General features: G+C 67.4%; 4 protein-coding genes across 9 annotated transcripts; all 4 read right to left on the reverse strand.

Moving 5' to 3' along the window:
• Positions 1–788: 788 nt before the first annotated feature.
• Positions 789–3818, reverse strand: HYAL1 (hyaluronidase 1). Of its 4 annotated transcripts, none has more exons than XM_087743885.1 (5): positions 3435–3818; positions 2591–2742; positions 1517–2451; positions 1300–1392; positions 789–1211 (listed from the first exon to the last, which is right to left on the reverse strand). In XM_087743885.1, the coding sequence occupies exons 3-5, from the start codon at positions 2414–2416 to the stop codon at positions 894–896; spliced, it is 1311 nt and encodes a 436-aa protein (XP_087600011.1). In that variant the 5' UTR covers positions 2417–2451; positions 2591–2742; positions 3435–3818; the 3' UTR covers positions 789–893. The 4 variants fall into 4 exon arrangements, with proteins under 4 accessions (XP_087600011.1, XP_087600010.1, XP_087600012.1 ...); XM_087743884.1 differs by having other exon boundaries at positions 2591–2747; XM_087743886.1 differs by lacking the exon at positions 3435–3818 and having other exon boundaries at positions 2591–3061.
• Positions 3819–4053: 235 nt separating this feature from the next.
• On the reverse strand, positions 4054–7015 carry HYAL2 (hyaluronidase 2). Its single transcript, XM_087743943.1, has 4 exons — positions 6925–7015; positions 5543–6490; positions 4789–4878; positions 4054–4626 (listed from the first exon to the last, which is right to left on the reverse strand). Exons 2-4 carry the CDS (start codon positions 6473–6475, stop codon positions 4228–4230), a joined length of 1422 nt encoding a protein of 473 aa, XP_087600069.1. The 5' UTR covers positions 6476–6490; positions 6925–7015; the 3' UTR covers positions 4054–4227.
• Positions 7016–11036: 4021 nt separating this feature from the next.
• TUSC2 (tumor suppressor 2, mitochondrial calcium regulator) lies at positions 11037–15110 on the reverse strand. Its single transcript, XM_087743944.1, has 3 exons — positions 14844–15110; positions 14455–14575; positions 11037–12932 (listed from the first exon to the last, which is right to left on the reverse strand). Exons 1-3 carry the CDS (start codon positions 14996–14998, stop codon positions 12867–12869), a joined length of 342 nt encoding a protein of 113 aa, XP_087600070.1. The 5' UTR covers positions 14999–15110; the 3' UTR covers positions 11037–12866.
• A 270-nt stretch (positions 15111–15380) lies between these two features.
• RASSF1 (Ras association domain family member 1) lies at positions 15381–21088 on the reverse strand. Of its 3 annotated transcripts, XM_087744919.1 has the most exons (6): positions 20806–21088; positions 19621–19742; positions 17036–17140; positions 16664–16958; positions 15893–16008; positions 15381–15784 (listed from the first exon to the last, which is right to left on the reverse strand). In XM_087744919.1, the coding sequence occupies exons 1-6, from the start codon at positions 21053–21055 to the stop codon at positions 15638–15640; spliced, it is 1035 nt and encodes a 344-aa protein (XP_087601045.1). In that variant the 5' UTR covers positions 21056–21088; the 3' UTR covers positions 15381–15637. The 3 variants fall into 3 exon arrangements, with proteins under 3 accessions (XP_087601045.1, XP_087601046.1, XP_087601047.1); XM_087744920.1 differs by lacking the exons at positions 19621–19742; positions 20806–21088 and adding an exon at positions 18392–18546; XM_087744921.1 differs by lacking the exons at positions 19621–19742; positions 20806–21088 and adding an exon at positions 18203–18230.
• Between the last annotated feature and the right edge of the window lie 751 nt (positions 21089–21839).

Below are 21839 nucleotides of genomic sequence, written 5' to 3' on the forward strand. Positions count from 1 at the left end.
CTAAACTTGATGCTGCTTCAAGCTGCCCTTCCTTTTTACTGAGCAGGGAGTTCATTTTCTGGTGAGAGCTAGCTTGTCACACATGCTGCGGAGGACAGTCCACGCTTTGCAGTGGTTTACATCGACCAGCATAAGAAATAAGGGTGCAAGTTTGTAAGTAGAAGTCCCCAGTAAATATGCAGTGCTACACAGCACAGTCCCATCACAGAGCAATTGCCCAAATTAGGACCTAAGATCAGAGAACTATGTGATTCCCACACCCCAAGCTGAACATCCAGATGAAGATGCCAACATCTTCATCTAAGCTGGACCAGGAAAGCAGTGTTTCATCTCATGCCTTCTCCCAATTACTTTAAAATAGGTATTGCTGAGTCAGCAGCCTGAGTTACAGAAATCGGTGATCTTTCATATCATTCCAGGACTGAACTGGTTTGCATAAAGTCATCCAGGAGAAAATCAAAGTGGGGACACTGGTTTCACACTGCAGCCCTGCATGCCTGGGGAGGCCGCAGCCACACAGGCACGTCTTTTCACCCCTATTGCCTCCACTCACTGGGTGCTCCCCATCATTCCCCCTTTCCTCATTCTCTACCCCTGTTATTCCCCTTCCTATGTCTTTTCCCACAAATTTTCCTCTTTTTTTCTGGCTTCTCTGAGGTGCTACACTCCCAGACCCCTGGCCTGATGCACAGCCTTGGCAGCATCATACGGCACTACCAGTGTTGCTGTCCACCCCAAAATGTGCTGCGGCAGAAGACAAGGAGACGCTCGCAGGTGCTTACTGGTTTTATTAGCAGCCCCGCAGTCGGGTTCCAAATCCCACGGCGAGGGTGCTGGGTGCGCAGGATAGTGTCACCCTGCCCGCCCCAGTGTCCCCAGCGTGGGGGGCCAGGTCACTCGGCGAAGCCCTGGGTGTTGCAGTGGGGTCCGTGCCACTTGTCGTAGCACTGGCAGATGAACTCCTCAGCAAGCCGGGAGGTGTCGTTGATGGACTCCAGGCTCTGCGCCACCAGCCAGGGCTTGCCGGCTTGCAGGTCGATGGTGAAGCGGAAGGGGTCGAGATGGAGGAAGCCCTGCTTGTTCTCCCGGCGCACACAGCGACCCCGGCCAGAGCACAAGCTCTGGCTGCACAGAGCGGCACTGGCCGTCACGTTGACGATGTAGTGGCCCAGGGGCCCCTCCACGTAGTCCTTCAGTCGCAGGCACATCTCCTACAACGGCATGCAGTGTCACAGCCCTGCACACCTGGGGAATGGGGGTCCCTGCAGGTGGTGGCACAGTGCCGCCCACCGAACTCACCTTGGAGGTGCTGTAGTTGAGGCTGCTGCCCCAGAGGACGATGCCGGCGGCACCCTGAGCCGCGCTCTCCCCGATGGTGTTCATCAGGTCCTCCTGCACCCAAGGGGAGAGAAGTCAATGGTGCCCAAAGCCCCCGCGCCGCCCCAGCAGAGCTAAAAACTCCCTAGCACCAGCCCATCAGCCCAGGAGGTGCCCACTGTCCCCATGTCCCCGTCACCTGGGAGAGGAAGTCAGCAGTGAGGTCAAAGGCGATCTGGGAGTAGGGCAGGACAGGGATGCCGGTGTCAAGGACGCCATGCTGGACAGCGAAGGCCTCAGCAATGCGGTGCCGGACATAGGCGAGCACCTTGTTGGTGCCATTGAGGCAGGAGGGCAGGTAGATGCTGGGGTAGAGCGCCCGGCTGCTCTCCCAGAGCCACCACAGCTCCTTGTTCCGCTGCTGCTCCACCACCGGGCACATCCCGGTGTAGGACAGGCTGTTGAAGTCATTGTTGTAGCAGTTGGGGAAGCCATAGAAACCCCAGTAGCCGTCAGGACGGAGGGTCTTGCCCAGCTGCAGGGTCTGCTCCATGAAGTTGCGGGCACTCTGCTCAAACTGCTGCTTGGCTGTCTTCTTCACCAGCTCCGGGGGCCACTGCGGGTGCTGCTGCCGCACCAGCTCCTCCGACTTCTGCTTGTAGATGTCCATGGAGGCCCAGTTGCGGATCCACAGCGGGCGCCACTTCTCCCAGTCGATGACGGCCAGCCCGCCATAGGCAGGGCTGGGCAGGGCAACCTTGATGTCCCTGGTGGCCTGGTGGAGGTGGGCCTGCAGGCTGGCGTTTTGGGGGAGCCCCCCGTTCACTGGCACCCCCTCAGGTGTGTAGTAGGGGAGGAACCCCAGCTCCTTGCTGTAGAAGAGGGTGATGTCCTGCCCGATGAAGGACTGCTGGTTGTTGGCCAACACATCGAAGACCTCCAGGTTGAGGGTGACATTGTACTTCTTGGCACAGCGCTCCGTGGGGATGTTCCAGATGGTGACAAAGGGGCGGTTGACAAGGACGGGGCCGGGCCCCCCGGCATGAGCCAGGGCGGGCAGGAGCAGCAGGAGGACCCAGCAGGACCACCCCAATGCCATGCTGCCAGCAGGCGCAGGATGGGTGCCGGAGCTGCCTAGGGAAAGCCGAGACAGGCTGAGACCTGGGCAGACCTCGATGCTTTTATCCCCAGCCCAAGCCGGGGCCAGCACTAATCCACACCCCTGTCCCCGAGCAGTGCCAGTCACCCACGGTCACCTCTCCCACCTCCTCACCTGACGTCCCCCAAGTTATCAGCAGCCGGAGCCCAGCACGGCGGCGCCGGAGCGGGACAGCAGCGTGCCAGCCCCAGTCAATGACTGGCGGTGGCGGGCCTGGCCGGGGAGGAATGCGTAGAGTCAACACCCAGTGACCAGCCGGCGATGAGCTGCGCTGGAAAGACAAACAGACACGGCCGGGGTGGGGGGGGGGGTCAAGGTCACAGTGACGGACGTGGGCTGGGCTGGGCTGGGCCGGGCAGGCGCCGCCGGGGAAGTGCAGGGCATCGGCCGTGAGCTGGCAGGAGGAGGGCACTGCTGGGGGGAAGCTCACAGCATCGGGCAGGACCTGGCAGGAAAAACCCCGGGAAACGGTGGTGGCACAGGAGGGCACCGTCCGGGGACACTCACGCGTGGGAACAGCGGCCACAGGAGGGCACGGTTTGGGGACAGTCACGGCACAGGGCAGCAGCCGCAGGAGGGCACCATCTAGGGATACTCATGCGTGGGGAGAGCAGACACAGGAGGGCAGCATGTGGGGACAGGCACGCGTGGGGACAGCAGACGCTGGGCCACGCAGAGCCGCCGAGGGGGCTGCAGGGAGGTGGCGGTGCCACGCAGGGTCGGGCGTCCCGGCACCGCGGGGCCGGGCCGCGCCCACGGGCAGCCCAAGGACGGGGCAGGGCTGGGAGCGGCTGCAAGGGCAGGGGCAAAGGCAGAGCCGGGCTGCGCCGCGGACGCTGCGGCAGGGGGCGGGAGCCACGCGAGGGCACCGCTCCGGGACACTCGCGGCGCAGGACAGCGGCGCTCGGGGACGCTCGCGGAGCAGGGCTGTCCCCGGCCGCCGCAGGGCCGTACCCACCCCCGCCGTGGCGCGCAGGACGGCGTCCCCACGCCGCTGTCCCGGACCCGGGGGGTTGGGGGGGCCCGCACCCCCGGTCCCGCCGTGCCCACGGCCCACGCTCCGCGGGCGGGGCCGAAGGCGTGTCCCCGGCGGGGGGCGTGGCCACGCCGGGGAAGCCGGCGGGCAGCGCGGGGGCGGAGCCCGCGGCAGGAGGCGTGGCCGCGGGGAGCGGTGCCGCGGCGGCCTGCACGTGGGTGGCCTGGGCGCCGCTGCTTCCCGCGGCTCCCACCCGGGGCGGCAGCGGCCCCACGGGGGAAGCTGTAACCCCTGCACCGCCTTCCCCGGGCTGCACACCCACTCCCGTAGCCCCCGCCCACCCCCGGGAGGCGATGCCTGGGGGGGAGGGTTAGGCAACAAGCAGGGTGCCTGTGCACACCCCCCCACACACACACCCCCCTCCAAATCAGCCCACACCCCCCTCACACTCCGCTCAGCTTTATTCGAGGTAAAGCACTTCGGTGTGGGGCAGCGCACAGGGGCTCAGCACCACACAGCACCCGCTCCCTACCCCCATGCCCCCCTCGCCCCCATCCCTCTCCTTACAACAGGAGAGGTGACCCCCCCCCCCCCCCAGACCCCTGCCCCACAGCAGGCAGGGCAGAGGTGCGGCAGTCACACAGCTCTCCCGGCACAGTGAGGGGCAGCCCCCCATAATGAGCTGCCTCACAGGCAGGGTAGGAATATCTTAAATAGGTCCCCTACACCACCACAGAAAGGGGGTGCCTGGGCAGCTCAGTCCGGGGCGGAGGGGTTAGCGCCAGCTTGCAAGCAGCAACAGCACCACAAGTCCCAGCAGTGCCAGGGGCTGAGAGGCATCGCTGCGGGGCCCAGCGGGCACCTGGCAGCTGCTGCCCTGCCAGCCCTGGTAGCAATGGCAGCGGAAGTGGGTCCGTAGGAAGAGGGTGTCAGCAGAGGACAGCTGGCCCTCGGCCCAGAAGAGGGGGCGCTGGGAGTGGTCCCCATCCCGGCGCCGCAGCTGGAAGCTGGTGGAGTTGAGGTGGAGGAAGACGTCGGCGGTGCTGTCCTGGCGCAGGCAGCGGCCCCGGCCCTGGCACAGCGCCGTGCTGCAGAGCTGTGCCGCCGTCGTGACGTTCACGATGTAGCGGCCCAGGTCCTCCTCCAGGTAGTTCTTGATGATCTGGCATGACTCCTGGGGAAAGGGGGGCATCAGGGGCATGTTGGGGTGTCACAGGGAGAGAAGCGCCTCAGACAGAGAGGACACCCCACCCTCAAGCCACTGGTCCCCCTATAGGGGCAGGCTACCCCCCACCCATCAGCTACCACCCCAGGGGCACGCTGACCCCAAACCTACCCGGTTTTTGGTGTAGTCCGCGTCACCCCAGAAAATGGCCCCAGCTGCACCCAGCGCCGCACTCTCTCCAATAGTGGAGATCAGGTCTGGCTGTGGGGACAGAGCCTGGTTAGTGCCCACAGGCCCTCATGCAGCACCCACACCCCCCAGCACGGTGCACGCCAAAGAGCCTGCAGCGGGGTCAGGGAGGGAAGACCCATCCTTGCTCCAGGCCATGGGAAGAGGTGACTGTCCCAGCTCCTTGGGGACAAGGCTCCCCACCACCGCTCCTCTCCTTGGGGCTAAGCCAGCACAGCACAGGGGCTGTGGGCTCACGTATCCCAGGGTCCCGGCTGCCAGGACCCAGGAATCCTGCAGCACCTCCCAGGCACTTCCTCAGGGACAGTGACCATCGGTGCCTGTCCTGCTGCCGGACACCCTGCCCATAAAGGGGCAGGTTCATGGCACTCATCACCCACCCATGGAGGGGCTGAGCCACAGGTGCCCACACTGTCACCCCCCCAGGAGGAAAGCAGGACTGGGCACCCCCTCTGCTCCCTGGGGCCAGCCGCATGCACCAGCGGCCCCATGCCAAAGGGCCCCACGCAGGGACAGCCAAACCGTGAGGTGCCAGTGACACCGTAAGGGCAGCCGCCGGCCTCCAGAGCGACCCCACTCCACAGGAGTGGGATGGGACACGGGCAGAGGGAACACCTCAGCTGTCCCCCCAAGCCCAGGTGCTTGGGATGAGGACATCCCAGCAGTGCAGCCCTACCTGGCTGAGCACATCCAGCTTGCGGATGTAGGTGGGCCGGGTGTAGACGAAGACAGGCAGGGAGTAGCCGTCGTGGTGCTGCTGCGAGATGCGCATGGCCTCCATCACCCGTGCTCGCACGAACTTGCGGCTGTTGGGGGTGGAGGCCAGGAGCACGTCGAGGTAGATGGAGGGGTAGAGGGCCATGCTCTCCCTCCAGAGCCATGCCAGCTGGTCATTGCGCGTCTTCTCCACGTCCGGGCACTGCCCGGTGTAGCTCTCTTTGTTCTTGCTGTAGTCGTGGTTGTAGCAGTCGGGGAAGAGGTAGAACCCCCAGAGCTGCTTGGGGCGGAAGCTCTTGGCCACGCGCAGGGTGCTCACCATGAACTGCCGGGCGGCCGACTCGAACTCGAACACCGCCTGCTTGTTCACCTCCTCACGGGACCAGGTGGGCTGCCGCTGGTACACCAGATGCTGAGACACCTCCCGGTAGATGTCCTTGGGCTTCCAGTTGCGAGCCCAGATGGGCCGCCACTCTTCCCAGTCGATGACAGCCAGCCCCTCCTTGGCGGGCGAGCGGATGTACTTGCTGATGCCCTCCTGGAGCCGGGCGAGGTGCTCGGACAGGCTGCTGTTTTGGGGGACGCCGCCGTTGACGGCCACGTGCTGGCTGGTGTAGTAGGGGTAGAGCCCCAGGCGCTCCTTGTAGAAGATGGTGAGGTTCTGCCCCACGAAGCCCTCGTTGGGGGAGGCCTGCAGGTCGAAGAGGCTTAAGTCCAGGGGCACCTGGAAGCGGGGCTTGCAGTCCTGGGTGGGCACGTTCCAGGCCACCAGGAAGGGCCGGCGGGTGAGCAGGGGGGCGGCCGACGGCTTCTCGGGGGGCTGCCGGGCCAGGGCCAGCAGGGCCAGCCAGGGCACGGCCACGGCCGCCGCCGCCACGCAGCCCCCGCGCATCCTGCCCAGCGGGGCCTGGGGGCAGCGGGGAGAGGGGGGGTTAGGAAGGGGGTGCGGGCAGGGGCGGCTCTGCCCGCACGCCCAAGGCAGACCCTGCCCCGAGCCCCTTCCCCACAACCCCCGCCCGGGGCCGAGGGGGGCGGGCAGAGCCCCCGGGGGCTGGTTCCTGGGAACCCCTGTCCCGAGCGGCTCCGCCCGCCCGGTCCCCTCCGGCCCCCTTCACCCCCGGTCCCGGACCCGGTCCCGGTCCCCTCCGCCCCCACTTCCCCTCGCTCCCGGTCTCCCCCACCGCTCCGGATCCCCGCCGCTCCCCCGGCTGCCGGCGCGGCGGCGCCGCCTTTGTCCGCGACCGGCACACAAAGCGCCGGGCCGGGGCGCGGCGCGGCGCGGCGCGGCCGCGCTCGCCGCTCGCCCCACTCCCCCCCGCCGCCGCCCCGCCCGGCTCTCACTAGGGCTCCGCCATCCCCCGCCGCGGGCTCCCACCGGCGCCGCCTCCCCCCCGCCGCCCGCTTTAAACCTCCCCGGCGCGCACCACCCGCGGGGGCGCCACCTCCCCGCCCCGGCCGGCCCCCGCCCCTGCCGCGGCGCGGACCACGGCGGGGTCTCGGGGGGGCGGACCGGCGGCGGGCCTCCCCCCTCCCCGCACAAACCTCCGCGGGGGCCGCGGCACCGGGCAGGGCGCTTCACCCGCCCCCCCCGTCCCGCTGCGCTTGGTACGGCCCGGGAGGCCCCGCCCCCCCGCCCGGCGGAAGGGGGCGGGGCGGGGCCGCGGGGGCGCCGGCAGGGGGCGCTGCGGGGCGCGGGGGGCGCTGAGGCCCGAGGCGGGGTGAGGGGGTCTCCAAAATGGCGGTGATCCTGAGAGGGTGTCCCCAGGGCGCTGGTGGCCCCAGGGCAGCGGTGACCCCAAAATGGAGGTGTCCCCAGGGTGGTGGTGACTCCAAGGATGATGGTGTCCCCAGGATCATGGTCACTCCAAAGTGGTGGTGTCCCCAGGATGGTGGTGACCCTGGTATGGTGGTGTTCTCAGGGCGGTGGTGTCCCCAGGATAGCGGTGACCCCAGAGTGGTGGTGACCCCAGAATGGTGGTGTCCCCAGGATGGTGGTGACCCTGGTATGGCGGTGTCCCCAGGGTGGCGGTGTCCCCAGGATGGCGGTGACCCCAGAGTGGTGGTGACCCCAGAACGGTGGTGTCCCCGGGATGGCGGTGACCCTGGTATGGTGGTGTCCCCAGAGTGGTGGAGCCCCCCAGGATGGTGGTGACCGCAGAACAGTGGTGACCCCAGGATGGTGGTGTCCCTGGAACAGCGGTGTCCCCAGGAGGGTGGTATCCTCGGGACAGTGATGTCCCTGGTATGGCGGTGTCCCCAGGACAGCGGTGTCCCCAGGGCGGTGCCATGCCGGGCAGGACGTCCTGTGCGGGCCGGGGCAGTCAGTGCCGCTGACTCAGCCGCGGCCCCGCGGGTTTCCTGCCCGGGGAGACAAGGGGGGCTGCAGGCACAGCAGGACCGGGGGGGGGGGGGGGGGGGGGGTTCCTTCCCGGGGCGCCGCCGAGGCTCTGGCGGGTCCTCCCAGGCAGGCAGCGGGACAGGCAGGGCTCAGGGACTGGCAGCGTGGCCTTCCCCGTGTCCTGCCCATCCCCTGCCTGCTCTGGCCAGGGCTGGCCCTGGCAGCCAGGGGCCATCGGGGTGCCCCCTTGGAGGAAGCACCAGGGCCAGAGCGCGAGGGTGTGCCGGGGCCGGCGGGGGAAGGAAACGGGGCTGAATCTGCGGAAGTGCTCCCTGGCCGCCCACCGGCTCCCCGGGAAGCGGGTGGGAGCACCAAGCCCGGCATTGTTCAGGGCCGGCCCTCGGTGCTGGCGGTGCTGAGCCAAGGGCCACGGGCACCCGCAGATGGCTCCAGTTAGCGGGACCTGCTCGGGTGCCAGCTTTCGCAGCAAAGCGCCCACCATGAGGGCAACAGTGCCGCCGGGGACGGGCACAGTGTCCCAGCCGGCCACTCCAGACCCAGGCTGCACCCCACGGTTCAGCCCGGCCGGCAGGGGCAGGGAAGGCCAGCCACCGGCCAGGCGTTGGCTGGCAAAACCCTTGGGGGAGATTGCGGGGAGCCAAGAAATCCCAGCGCCGGCGGGCGCTGCCCTTCCCCTCCGGGCAGTAAACAGCCTCCCTCGCCAGCAACAGAAATGCCTAAAATTTTCCACCCTCCGCAGCCTCATGCACTGAAGGGGTCACAGCTTTCCGCTGCCGGGAGGGCTGGAAGCACATCACCGCTTCTTGCTGCCGTCCCCCCAGGAGGGCTCGGCACTGCCTGCCTCGGTTTCCCTCCTCCCTTCCCACAGGGAAGACCCTGGGTTTTGGGAGGGGGCAGCTGGCCACATCCAGTCTCCCCTCTCCTGTCTCACCCCGCTGACCACAAGATCTGAAGCTGTTCCTAGCCAGGCACAGCAGCCCCGCATGGCTTTGCCAACGCCAGCAGAGAACGGCACAGGGCAGCGGCCGGGGCGAGCCAGACAGGTGAGCTGTCCCACACGGGCAGCCGGGGGGCTGTAAATCCCTCACGGATGCAGGATAACGGGGCATTAGTCACACCAATGGGACATTAGTCACACCTGCTCACTCTGTACAGGGCTGGGCAAGGTGTTCGGCTTGGGGACGGAGTGGCCGCCGGGCCAGGAGGGGAGGTGGCCCCAACAGACAATGAGCCACACCTTGTTGAACCTCACTGAGCCGTAACGCCCTGCACAGCCATCCAGTCCCCCTCGAGGCCACCACAATCTGGGTTTGGGGCCCCTAGGGATCAATGGGCAAAAGTCCCAGAGCCTCGTCCCCTGCAAGGCGAAGCGCTGGCAGGACACGCCGCACAGCTCACGCTCATTACAGCTTTCGTCAGCGGCTCATTTCCGAGCCGGCTTGTGTGGAGGAAATGATGAGAGGTGGCAGTGGCCGCAGGAAAACATTTGCAGGGCAGCCAGGGGCAGGATGCGGGGTACGAAGTGAGATCACGCTCGCCCCGCAGACAGCCAGCACCGCTTGGGGGACAGGCGACGTCCCGCCACAGGGTCACGCTGGGTTCGAGAAAGTCGTCAGGCCCTGGTGATTAATGAGGCACTGATTTGGCAGGGCAGGCGATGAAGGAGCGGACAGGCGGATCCTCCCCCCCACGGGGCTCGGGGAGAGGGATGGGAAGAGCTCGGCTTGAGGCTGGGCTGCCCGCGACGCCTGGGTCCCTTGCTGCCGCCGAGGTCCCTCCAGACCTCCCTCCCCACATGGGAGGGGAGAGGGGCCCGAGCTCCAACCCCAGTGGGCTGAACAAGAAAATTATATACATTCACATAAACACATTTTAGCGATATATTTAAAGTATGTCACAGCAGCTATGAGCAGAGTCACAGCCCGACAGAGCCACCAGCTCCTGCCAGCACCATCTGCCAAATCAGAGCGCCTGGAAATGGCCGTGACTCACGGCTCCTTTGCCACCAGTTCAGCCGTGCGTGCACAAACACCCCCCTCCTAAAAAACAGGGGGCTTGAAGTGCCGGTGGCAAACAGACCGGCAGGGCAAAGCCCACCTCCCCTTGGCTCTCCTTCCTCCGCCCACGGGCACAACCACTCACCCACCTGCCCTCTGCAGTAAGACAGCTCTTGGACTTGCGGGCTCTACAAATAATTTTATTGAAATTTAACAAAAGTGGACAGATGCACTGGGGAGGAAGGACCATAAATAGTGTACGTTTCCCAAACCCATGGGTCCTACCCGCACGCTAGAGGAGCAAGGAGCCTAGTGTCAGTGAGTACGGTTCGGCTACACATCCACACGGGAAAGCACAACGTCGCACAGAAATCATTAAAAAAAAAAAAAGAATCAAAAGGAAAACTTTCCTTTTTTTTTTTTTTGCTTGCTCCAACACCACAGTGGACACAGATAATATTTACAGCGACCTTCACATTTTTAAGATCCCTCCCGGCGCTCCCAAGGCCCTGCTGCTGCAGGAGGGCTGGAGGCCGGCGCAGGGGAGGGGGCCCGGCTGCTCGGGGGACCACCAGCCTGGGAAGAAGCGGGGCAGGACGCAGCTTGTTGGCAGCCTGCGGAGGTTCGCTGCCGCTCCGGTGACATGGGGGGCGTGGGAGAAGGCGTGTTTTTTTGGGGGAAGCATGTTTGACGCCCTGGGGGAAGGGTGGGCAGCCTGTCAGGGAGGACAAAAGCATCCTTGCTAAGCCGGTCTCGGTCTCTGCCCCCCGCAGGGCTCGGGCCCTGCCTTGTCAGCAGATTTTTGGCCGGTGGCCAGGCGAGGGGCTCCCCGTTGGGGCAGGCAAACGGCACCAGCTCCCTCCTCACTCCTCCTCCGCCTTCCCCTGTACCCGAGGGCGTTCAGTGCAGCTTCCCGCGCCTGCAGGCAGCAGCGGGGCAAGGCGGCGCAGGCAGCCTGGCCACGGCTTTCACTCCTCTTCCTGGGGACAGCAGCTCCTGCTCTCCTGCAGAGCCCGAGGGACGCCCTTCCCAGGGAGATCCGGCCCGGGACAAACTCGAGAGCAGGTGGTGCGAATAAGAAACACTTCAGTGGGTGATTGTTTTAAGACAAGACTCTTTCAAGCAAGCAGGAGAACAAAAGGTGTCGAAAGAAGCACCCAGCATCACAGTGTAGACAGCTCCCAGCCGGAGCTCTGCCCAGCCCTGCCTGCTTCCCTGTGCGGCAGCAGCTGGCACATCCACTTCACCCTGCATGCTTCACCCTCCGTGCTCGCTCCTGTCGATGGGAACAGCGGATGGGGGGACGCGGAGGGAAGAGGTGGTGACAGGAAGACGGCAACAGCCACGCCGCCATTATCTCCCCGAAGCTGGGAATGTGGCCCCACGCCCGGGTGGCTCTCGGTGGGCGCGGGGATGAATACATCCAACGTAGACGCCGACAGGGCTGGCAGCCAAGTGCCAGCGGCTTAAATTAAAAATCGAGGTAGCAAACGTCTGAAGTGCTTAGAAAGTAAATAAGTTCTGGAACGAAAGAGGAGGAAAGCCGAGTCGGCTGCTGTGGGAAGCAGGTTCTGACCCAGTTTAAAGCTGTGCCCACTGCCCCACGGCCAGTCCTCCTCCATCCGCCTGGTCCGGCGGCAGCCGAGCAGGGAGGCAGTGGCGCAGGGTGCTGGCGAGGGACGGTACGGGTCAGGCCTTCCCCAGCCCTGCAGCAGCTAGCTCGGCACCCCAGGGCACGCACGCAGGGGTGAGAGTTTTTTTCAGTGCTGCCAAGGTGACCTCGACCTTCTCAAGCGGGAGGAAAGAGGAGAAAAGAGCAGGACCTTCCAAGACGGAGCAGAAAGCCTCCCTTTAAAGTGCATCGCGTTTCTCCTCCTGCCGCCAGCTGGGACGCGGCAGGAACCGTAGTTCACATCGCCAGGGAGATTTCCAAGCCGGGGCAGGCACACCAATTGATTGTTTTCAAGAGATGGGGGCGGAAGCAATTATTTCCTTCCTGCTCAGCTCCGTCAAGGCCCACCCCACCGGGAGGTACGTTCAAGACGGGAGTGGGGGGTGAGGACGTTAGGAGGAGATGCCTTGCCCAGCAGCCCGGCCCCACAGCGGGCGAGGGTCAGTGCCCGGCAGGAGCCAGCTTGCTAACGGGGGAGGCAAGTCTGCTGCAGAGCTGGGGACCTCACTGCTGCCAGCAACGGCCACGGACCGCAGAGATCTCCTGCAGGCAGAGGGACTGTGGGCAGCAGCAAAGCCAACCTCTCCAGAGCTGGCATAAGCGGGGAAACACACAGGAGGAAGAGACCGAGGTCCAAGATAGTGGCATCTGACCTCCATCCCCTTCCCAAGAGGAGCGCAGCAGCCAGCCAGACGTGCTTCGAGACCGGCCCCACCTTAGCCTTCATCCTCCATCAACAGACCCACTCGGGGGAGCATCACATAACACCCGTGTCAAGCGACGTGCCGCAACACCGGCCATCTAACCACCGGGCCCAAGGGATTTCAGGGCCCCGGGCAGCACACTACCTTGCCCTGGCTCTCCCTGGGCCGCATACCTGAGAAGCAGGGGATTTTGTCTGGTGAGAAGTGCAGGCTCCCTCTCCCTTTAACAGCTCACACACAGCAGCTCGTTTGCAGTTCCAGTTACCCATCAAACGGTCGGCTAGAGGCTACAAAAGGTATTTTAGTCTTCTGACTCAAGCGAGGATGTTTGTAAGCAGTTGTCGCACAAGGTCACCCATCTCCTGCGAGGAGCGCTAGCCAAGCCCAGCCCGGCCTGCTCCGTCCCGCCTCACCTCCGGGCAAGGGGAGAGCTGCCGTCCCCGCCACACGCCCAGAGTCCTCCTTGGGTGGGAACACGACGCAGCCTCGCCTGGTGAGGCTGGGGGCGGCGGGGCAGGGCCTCCCACCCACAGGCAGCAACGTCTGGCGACTCACACCTCGCAGATGATCACTGGGAAATCCACGTGAATGCGAGGGTGCTCTAGTTTCACTATGCCCTGAAAGAAGAGTCAGAGTGGTGAGCAGAGAAGACCACTAAATGACAGCCCCGAGCCCTACAAGTCACCCTGTACAGACAGAGGACATCGTGCTCTCAAGGAACACGAGTCCGTAAAGCCGCCGTGACACTGAGTACGCCTGAACAGCACCATGCAAAGCAAAAGCACTTTGCCCTTCGAACTTGTCCCTGGAGAGCTGAGAGAGGCGCGGCTGGCTGCCACACATGGCGGGTCTGGAGTTCAGCAGGGCGAGAAAGGAGGGAGCTGCTCTGCCAGGCACTGCCCGTGCAGCAGCTGGTGCGTGACTGGCAGATATTGGCCGTCTGGGCTTTTCATCCGGCACCTTTCATTCACGGGATTTAAAAGAATGAAAAGAGCTCTCTGAGAGAAAGCAGCCAGGGCAGCTGGCGCACAAGAAAAGCAGCTTTCTATCCAGAGGAGAGGCTGCTGAATGCACGCTCCCTCCACGCCAGCTACAGGCGCCTTTCCCATGCTCCGTCCAAGCCTTCTCCTGTTACAGCACCGGGAGGACCTGGCTGGGGGGTAGAGCAGGGGCTCGGGGCCTGCTCTCTCCAGCTCAGCCGAGCTTTCCAACCAGGTGAGTTTCAACCCACATCGACGAGGAGTCAGTCCCACAGTCCAAGCCTGCCTCTGTGAGAACGCCAGCCCAGGGAGCGGCGCTGAATCCGTCCCCCATAACTGCCTGCACAGCACTCAAAGGGGTCCCTTCCCACCGGGGGATTGCTCACCCCTCGCAGCACACCAATGGCTCACCCCAGGTGCTCACTAGAGCCCTGCCTTTCTGCTTACTTAGGAAATACCCCTGCAGGGTCTCTCTCCAGCCCTGGTTTGATCCTCCCTTTTCTCCATTTATGCCCCCAGAAGCTTCCCTACATGCAGGCTATCCTTCTGCACCAAGACCCTCAACCGGTGTCCCAGCCCCTGCCTGGCTTCACCCCAGTTGCTTATTTTAAGAGGAGACTTTTGCACTGTTGTGCAAACCACATAGCTGTCAACACCACTGTCACTACTGGGCGGCTGCGGGAAATGTGCACTCACATCAGCGAGTGACAGGCTTTGGCTGCTGCTCCCAAAGGCAGGGCCTGGCCCTCCACGGCCACGTGACACCGTCTGAGCAAGTGCAGCACCCTGAACCTCGGGGGAGGTGGTCAGTGATGGGACACCATGGCTGTGCATGGCTGCCTGGCACTCTGCACCCCACAACACACACCCAGCTGTGCTATCTTCCCCAGCCTAGCAGCTTTAAAGGGCTGGGGCACCACTTCTCTCTGGAAAGGGGAGCTGGAGGGTGTCATCAGCTCTCCTCCTGCCACAGCCTCACCAGGTGACATGGGTGCAAGCCAGGACACATAGGAGCAGGGCTCTGAGGCAGGAGCTGGGCGGGTGAGCAGAAAGCCTTTGCCTTCCTGACAAGATGCCCTGAGGGAGAAGGCAAAGCCGGGACTGTTGCCGTCACCGTGGTGCTTCGGCACTCACTTTCCCCCACCCTTCTCCACGCTACCTGAGGTATCAGGTTCTTGTGGATCCTCTTCAGCTTGGCACGCTTCCTCCCGTTCTTTGTAACGATTGTCTCCTCGTAGAACTCGTGGGCGAGATCCCCATCCTCATCGTAATACATGGAGCTGGCGAGAGGAGAAGGGAGGCGGGTAGGTAAGAGCCTGACGACGGCTCCTGGCTTCCTGCGCCCCGGGCAGGGAAGGGAGCCGGGGCAGGCTGGCACCCCCAGCCCTGGGAGGGCTGCAGCGGCTGCCCGCTGCCGGCCCGCCGGCTGCCAGGGGGCTGCCCTCCCGTCCCCCGGGACCCGCGGAAGGCCAGGGCCCGTTCTCCCGCGCCGGGGAGGCCTGGACCGACCCAGCGGCGGAGACCCCCACCTCCCCCCCGCCCTCTCACCCGCGGCGTGTGAAGACGAAGGGGGTGGCAGCGCGCGCGGCCCGCGCCCGGGCCAGGGCCTGCTGCCCGCCGGGGCCCTCGGCGCCGCCGCCGCCGCCCGCCGCCGGGGAGGCGAAGGGCCACAGCCCCCGCGACTTGGATCCGCTGGCGCCCATGGCGGCGGCAGCGGCGGCGGCGGGAGCAGGGCGGGCGGGGGGGGAGGGGGGAAGCGGCCCGCAGCCGCCCGGCGACGCCGACCGAGCGCCTCCCTGCGTGCGCCGCCGCCGCCGCTGCGACACTTCCGGCGCCCGCGATGCCACCCGCACGTGACTCGGGAAGGAGGCGGAGGTGCCCGCGTCACGTGAGAGCGGCACGGGGCGTGCCCGCCTCCCCGCCTGGCGCGGGCGGGAACCCTGGGGCCACGGGTTCGAGCCCCGCCGCGGCCCCGCACCACGTGTGACCACGCCCGCCCCAGCGGCACCGGGGGTCGTCGTGTCCCCCCCTCGCCGGCCCCGGCCCGGCCCGGCCCGCCCCGCCAAGGACACGCCGCAGGCCAAGCCTCGTCACCCAGATGCCTTTATTGGTGCTCGACGCCCTGCTTCCCCCCAGGGACACTCGTTCCCGCGGGGACACCCGCACTCCCAGGGGACACTCACTCCCCATCAGGGACACCCACTCCCTGGGCCAGCCCCATAGGGGCTGCGATGGCCCAGTGGGTCCCGGGGCACCCCTCACCACCCCCCTCCCCGGTGTTCCCGCCTGCCGGCAGGCAAGGGTCCCGGCGCGTTGGCTGGCCACGGGTGTGGTTGGCGCTGTCACCCCGGCATGCGCGTGGCCAGGGCCTCCTGCATCTTCTGTCGGCAGCGGGCGTAGCGGTGCCGCAGCTGGCGCACGTGCTCCTCCTCCTCCCGCTGCAGGATGCGCAGGAAGTTGTGCAGCTCCGGCAGCGTGAAGGCGTCCCACTGTGGGCACACGGGTTGCCATCGCAACGGGGACGTGGCATCGTCCCCGCCACGGCCACGTCCCCCAGGGGGTGCAGGTACCGGTCCCCTCCCCATCCCCGCACTCACGTTCACCTCCCCGGTCTCATTCTCCTTCAGGACGAAGCTGAGCACCTTCTCGCTGGGGCCAGCCAGCAGCCGCAGCCGCAGGGGCTGCTCCTCATCAGCCAGCTTCCGCAGGTACACTGCAATGGCAGCCACGCATCACACGGGGGACATCACCACAGGGACACCACCACTATGGGGACATCACTGCCACGATGAACAGTGCTGCTACAGGGATGCTGCCACCACAGGGATGCTGCCAGTATGGGGGCATCACCACCACTGCCATGGGGGACAGGCCCAAGGTGACAGGGGACACTGCCACCAAAGGGGGATACCACTGCTATGGGGATGCTGCCACTATGGGGACACCGCTGCCACGGGGGACACTGCTGCTACAGGGATGCTGCCACCATGGGGATGCTGCTGCCGTGGGGACATCACCATGGGGGACACTGCTGCCACAAGGGAGCCTGCTGCCATGGGGGACACCCCCACAGCCACGGGGGACACTGCCACCAAGGGGGATACCACTGCAACAGGGATGCTGCCACCATGGGGATGCTGCTGCCCAGGGGAAGCTGCCACTGTGGGGACACTGCTGCCAGGGAGGGTACCACCGCCATGTCAGACACCACTGCCACGAGGCTGCTGCCACCATGGGGGACACTGCTACCATGGGAACACCACCACCATGGGGGACATCACTACCATGGGGGACTCCACCAACCTGGGGACATTGCACCACGGGGACACGGCCACTGCTACGGGGACAGGGGCCCCCTGGGGTGATACCTTGCTCATCCTTCTCGGACCTCTCGAAGAGGGCGAACTTGCGGGGGTTGTCGACGACGGTGAACTTGCGGAGGAGGGCGTCGATGACCTCGCTGGCGCGCGTGTGTGAGAGGATGTGCAGGTGCTTGACAGTCCCCTTGGGCAGGTAGAAGGACGTACGGCGCTTCACCCCCTGGGCGCGCAGCCCTGACCGCCCCGCCTGCAGGGAGGGGACCCGCTTGGTGGCCGGCACCGAGACGGGGCGCACCAGCTTCAGCTGCACCTTGATGAAGCCGGTGTAGGAGCCATCCTTGTTCTGGGAGACACGGAGGGGGTGTGAGTGGGGCCGGGGCAGGGCACTGCAACCCCCCCAGCCCTGCACCGGCCCCGTACCAGGCTCATGAAGAGGTTGCTGTTGATCTGGCTGTTGTACTCCTTGATCCGCTGCTCCACCTGCGCCTGGTCCAGCTCTGTCTTCTCCCACTCGCTGGGCTCATCCTGCACGACAGCAGCTGGGCTGAGCGGCACTGTGGCTGGGGGGGACCCTTCCACCCGCCCCGGCGTCCCACCGCCCACCAGCCCACTCCGAAACACCGGCTGACACACGCACAGACAGTTGCACAGAGTTGCATCAGCTCAGCTGGTGCTGAGCTGGGCTGTGCCGGCTAAGCACAGCTGAGCTCACCACAGCCCCAGCCCTGCTCCGGGGACACCGGCACTGCCACCGGCCACCCCCCTGCCCCAGGCCTCGTCCCCATCCCTGGGGCCACAGGGATGGGTGAACCCACCACGAAGATATCCCAGGGCTGGGTGTCCCCTCCTGGCACCCCAGATCAGAGAGGCGTCCCCAAGGCAGAGCGCCAGCAGCCGCCAGCCCGGCACCGGGGTGGCGGGGCAGGCTGGGCGCCCACGGGGACACCCCGGGATTGGGGGCAGGAGGGCAGGGCCAGGCTGGGGGTGCAGCCCGCCTGTGCTGCTGGCACGCCACTTCAAAGTGTCAGCCCTGCGCAGGGTGGACCCAGGCATCCTAGCTCGGCGTCCCCGCCGCCGGCACCCGCTAATGAGTATTTACGTGGGGCCGCAGAGCCGCCGCGCAGAGCTGCACGTGTCCCCGCGGCGCTGTGGGGCTGGAGAGCACCCGGGGCTCCCAGCCCTGTTGGCCACCCCATGGCCTGCAGGTGCTGCCAGACCCTGCTAGGGTCCCCGCGGGAAGAGGACAGCTGTGAGGCTGCCCCAGGGGCGGCTCACCCGTCAGCCCCAAGCACTGTCCTTTGCCCCCTCCGGGAGCAGCTGCAGCCCCGGGAGGCCGTGGGGCAGCCATGCCAGGCGGCAAAGCCCCTCTCACCCCACTGTGGCTCGCTTGCCCCGCAGTGCCACGTCCAACCGGACAGGGCCACCCTGCCCCGCGGCACGGCCATGCTCGCCCCCTCACCTGCCCCATAGCGAGGCCATGCTCATCCCCACACCCACCCCGCAGCAGGGCCGTGCTCAGCCCCGCTCCTGCCCCCACGGCAGGACCGCGCTCACCCCACGCCTGCCCCACAGCAGGACCATGCTCACCCCACGCCTGCCCCACGGCAGGACCGCGCTCACCCCATCTTTTCCCCAGAGCGGGGCAACAACTGCCCCGGCACCAGGACCACCCTCCCCCGCTCCCCAGCACCCAGCCCCCGGGGGTGTGTGTGCGCTCCCCCGGCTGACGTCACCCCGTCCCCCCGTGACGTCAGGGCCGGCGGCCCGGGAACCGACCTGGCGGCGGCGCGGGCGGCGGCCGAAGGAGGTGCGGGCGGTGTAGAAGAGCTCGGGCTCGGAGTCGGAGTCCTCCTGGCTGCAGTAGCCGCTGCTGGCCGTGCTGCCCCCCGTGCCCCCCGCGCCGCCCCGCCGCAGCGCCAGCCCTGCCGCCGCCGCCCCGCAGCCGCCGCCCGCCGCCCCGGCCACGGGCACGGCCACGGGCACGGCGGTGGCCACGGCCCGACCCGCCCGACCCGTGGTCCCGCCGAGCCCGCGGGCACACGGGCACACCCGGCCCCGCGCCAGCCCGGCCGGCCCCCGGGCTGGGGCCCGGCTCTGCCCGCTCCCGCCTCGGCTCAGCCCGCTCCCGCTCCGGGCTGGGCTCGGCCCGGTCCTTGTCCCGGCGCGGCTCCGCCCGGCCCCGGTCCCTATCCCGGCTCGGCTCAGCACAGTCCCGGTCCTTGTCCCGGCTCGGCTCCGCCCGGTCCCTATCGCGGTCCCGGTCCCGGCTCGGCTCGGCTCCGCCCGGTCCCTATCGCGGTGCCGTCCCAGTTCGGCTCAGCCCGGTCCCGGCTCGGCTCAGCCCGGCGGCTATCGCGGTCCCTGTCCCGGTCCCGGCTCGGCTCGGCGCGGCCCCGGTCCCCGTCCCGGCCCCGCCCCGGCCGTGGGGCTGACGCGGGCCGGGGGCGGCGCGGCGCGGCCCCGCTTCCGGCGGTGATTTCACCCGCGCCCGGCGCCGCCCGCCCGGGCCCCGGCCCGGCCTGGGCACGGCCTGGGCACGGCGGGGGCACGGCACGGCGCGGGGCAGCACAGCGCGGGCACGGCGCGGCGTGGTCCGGCACGGCACAGCACGGCCCGGCATGGCGTAGCCTGGAGTGGCACGGCATAGCCCAGCCCAGCCCAGCATGGCTTGGCACGGCACGGCAGGGCATGGCACAGCCCAGGCCAGCCCGGCTCAGCTCAGCCCAGCCCAGCATGGCACAGCAAAGCCCAGCCCGGCATGGCACAACAAAGCCTGGCACGGCACAGCAAAGCCCAGCATGGCTCGGTGTAGCCTGGCACAGCACAGCACAGCATGGCCCAGTACAGTGTGGCACAGCACAGCCTGGCGTGACATGACATGACACGACATGACATGACACGGCCTCCCACGGCACAGCCCGGCACGGCCACCCCCAGCCCAGGCAGCCCCCAGGTTGGCCACCCCCTGCCCACACCCTCCCTCGCAGACACGGGCCGGGCCCTACCACGTTGGTGTCCTTCTCCAGCGCCTGCTCGGTGCCATCGTCCTCGTCGCCAGCGCCCGGGGGGCCGCTGCAGTCCAGCCGCACCAGGGCCCGGCACCGGTAGTGGCAGGTGAAGCTGCAGTCTGGGGACGGGGACAGGACCAGCGTCACCACCATGGTGCTGGGTGTCAGGGTCAGCGACTGTGCCGGGGAGGGTACCGGTGCCCGGTGGGGCAAGGGCTGGTGCACGATGCCAGTACTGGTGCCCGGTGCCAGCTGGCTGCCCATGCTGTGCCGGCGCCAGGGCCGCAGGATGCAGCACTCACGTGGGACGCGGTGCTGTGCCATGCTGCTGGCCGGTACCGCGGTGCCCGTGCTCCCTGCCTGGGCTGGCCAGTGTGGGTGCCTGACGGCTGGGATGCTCAGCGCCTGGTACTGGGATGCCCAGTACCTGGTGGGGGTATTTGGTACCAAGCTGCCTGGTGTGGGTGCCCAGTACCGGGATGTTCGGTGCCCGGTGGGAGTGTCTGGTGCCCGGAGGCCCAGTGCGGGTGCCTGGTACGGGAACACCTGATGCCTGGTGTGAGTGAGATGCCTGTGCCCAATGTGTGTGCCCAGTACTGGGATGCCTGTGCTCAGTGTGGGTGCCCAGTGCTGGGAGGCCTGTGCCCAGTGCGGGTGCCCAGTACTGGGATGCACGGTACCTGGTGGGGGTGCCTAGTACAAGGACGCCCACTGCCCGCTGTGTGTGCCCAGTACTGGGATGCCCATGCCCAGTGGGGGTGCCTACTACCGGGATGCTCAGTGCCCAGTGGTGGAATGCCCAGTACCCGATGGGGGTTCCTGGTGGCAGGATGCCCAGTAGGGGTGCCCGGTGGTGGGATGCCTGTTAGGGGTGCCCGGTGGTGGGATGGCGGCCCAGTGGGGGTGCCTAGTGGCAGGATGCCTGGTGCGGGTGCCCAGTGGTGGGATGGAGGCCCGTTAGGGGTGCCTGGTGGCGGGGTGCCCGGTGGGAGCTCCCGGTGACGGGAAGCCCGGCAGGGGTGTCCAGTGGCGGGGTGCCCGGTGCCCGGTGGGAGCTCCCGGTGGCGGGAAGCCCGGCGGGGGTGCCCGGCGGCGGGGTGCCCGGTGCCCGGTGGGAGCTCCCGGCGGCGGGATGCCCGGCGGGGGTGCCCGGCGGCGGGCGGCCCGGGGCGCGGTACTCACGGCGGCACTGGAGGCTCTTCCTGCCGCCGCCCCAGACGAAGTCCCCGCAGAGGTCGCACCAGGTGTGGAGCCCGCGGCGCCGCGGCTCGAAGCGGTGCCCGGCGCCCGGTGCCGCCGTCAGCCGCGGGTCGGGGTGGGCTCCGGGGCCGGGCCGCCGGGCCGGGCTGATGCGCAACGCGTTGGTCCGTTCCAGGCGGCCCCGGCCCGGCCGCGGCTCCGGCTGCAGCTCCCGCAGCTCGATGAGCTCCATGGCCCGGCGGCCGCGGGCGCTGCGCGGCGGCGGGGCGGGGGCCGGCACCGGGGCCGGGGCCGGGGCCGGCACCGGGGATGGGGCCGGGGCGGGGACCGGGAGGGGCCGCCCCGTCCGGGCACAGCGGGGGAAACTGAGGCAGGAGCCGGGGGGGGGGGGGGCGGGGCGGGCAGAACCGAGCAGCGCCCCGGGGCCCCGACCGCCGCCCCCCAGTCCCGGCGAGCCCGGCGGGGCGGGCTGGAGGCGGGGATGAGGCTCCCAGAGCCGCTGCCGAGGAAGAGGGGCCCCGCTCTGGCAGCCCGGCTCTTTCCACCGCCTCTCCCAGGACAGGGGCAAGCCTCACTCCCTGCCTCAGTTTCCCAGCGGGGAAGGGGCTGGGGGAACCTCTGGCAGCAGGCGAGAAGCAGCCAAAGCTCCCCCAGAGAGCCTCCGTGCTTGGTCCAGCTGCAGCCTTGGCCAAGCAGCCCGGGCTTGGGACGAGGAGTAAACTCTCAGCCGGACCGAGATGGTTTCTTGCCCACTGTCGTGGCTCCTGCAGCAGCAGCGCTGGTGCAAAGCCTGTTTTTTTTTGGGGGGGGGTGTCTCAGGCACCCCATCACAACAGGAGATGCATGGCAGTGCCGACACCACCAGCCTTTCCCAGTCATGCTCAGACAAAGACTCCAGCCCTTCGGCAGTGGGAGAGGCGGGGATGCACCTCAAGGCACAGCAGGCCACCAGTAAACCCTGCAGAGAGATGCTGGTGGGCAGGGGGCCAAGCCCTCGGTGCTAATGTCGGATCAAC

Source organism: Nipponia nippon, unplaced genomic scaffold (assembly GCF_047370975.1).
Source record: "Nipponia nippon isolate SJK-2023a ecotype South Korea unplaced genomic scaffold, ASM4737097v1 scaffold_9, whole genome shotgun sequence".
Lineage (NCBI taxonomy): Eukaryota > Metazoa > Chordata > Aves > Pelecaniformes > Threskiornithidae > Nipponia > Nipponia nippon.

Excerpts from the sequence above, each read along its gene's own strand:
- HYAL1 (XM_087743885.1), bottom strand. The coding sequence starts at position 2,416 with ATGGCATTGGGGTGGTCCTGCTGGGTCCTCCTGCTGCTCCTGCCCGCC. Across the intron at positions 1,393-1,516 it reads CTGCTGACTTCCTCTCCCAG|GAGGACCTGATGAACACCAT; the intron begins GTGACGGGGACA and ends CCTTGGGTGCAG. Across the intron at positions 1,212-1,299 it reads TCAACTACAGCACCTCCAAG|GAGATGTGCCTGCGACTGAA; the intron begins GTGAGTTCGGTG and ends ATGCCGTTGTAG.
- HYAL2 (XM_087743943.1), bottom strand. The coding sequence starts at position 6,475 with ATGCGCGGGGGCTGCGTGGCGGCGGCGGCCGTGGCCGTGCCCTGGCTG. Across the intron at positions 4,879-5,542 it reads AGCTGGATGTGCTCAGCCAG|CCAGACCTGATCTCCACTAT; the intron begins GTAGGGCTGCAC and ends CTGTCCCCACAG. Across the intron at positions 4,627-4,788 it reads CGGACTACACCAAAAACCGG|GAGTCATGCCAGATCATCAA; the intron begins GTAGGTTTGGGG and ends CCCTTTCCCCAG.
- TUSC2 (XM_087743944.1), bottom strand. The coding sequence starts at position 14,998 with ATGGGCGCCAGCGGATCCAAGTCGCGGGGGCTGTGGCCCTTCGCCTCC. Across the intron at positions 14,576-14,843 it reads TTCGTCTTCACACGCCGCGG|CTCCATGTATTACGATGAGG; the intron begins GTGAGAGGGCGG and ends TCCTCTCGCCAG. Across the intron at positions 12,933-14,454 it reads ACAAGAACCTGATACCTCAG|GGCATAGTGAAACTAGAGCA; the intron begins GTAGCGTGGAGA and ends CTCTTCTTTCAG.
- RASSF1 (XM_087744919.1), bottom strand. The coding sequence starts at position 21,055 with ATGGAGCTCATCGAGCTGCGGGAGCTGCAGCCGGAGCCGCGGCCGGGC. Across the intron at positions 17,141-19,620 it reads TGGAGAAGGACACCAACGTG|GATGAGCCCAGCGAGTGGGA; the intron begins GTAGGGCCCGGC and ends GCTGTCGTGCAG. Across the intron at positions 16,959-17,035 it reads GCAACCTCTTCATGAGCCTG|AACAAGGATGGCTCCTACAC; the intron begins GTACGGGGCCGG and ends CGTGTCTCCCAG.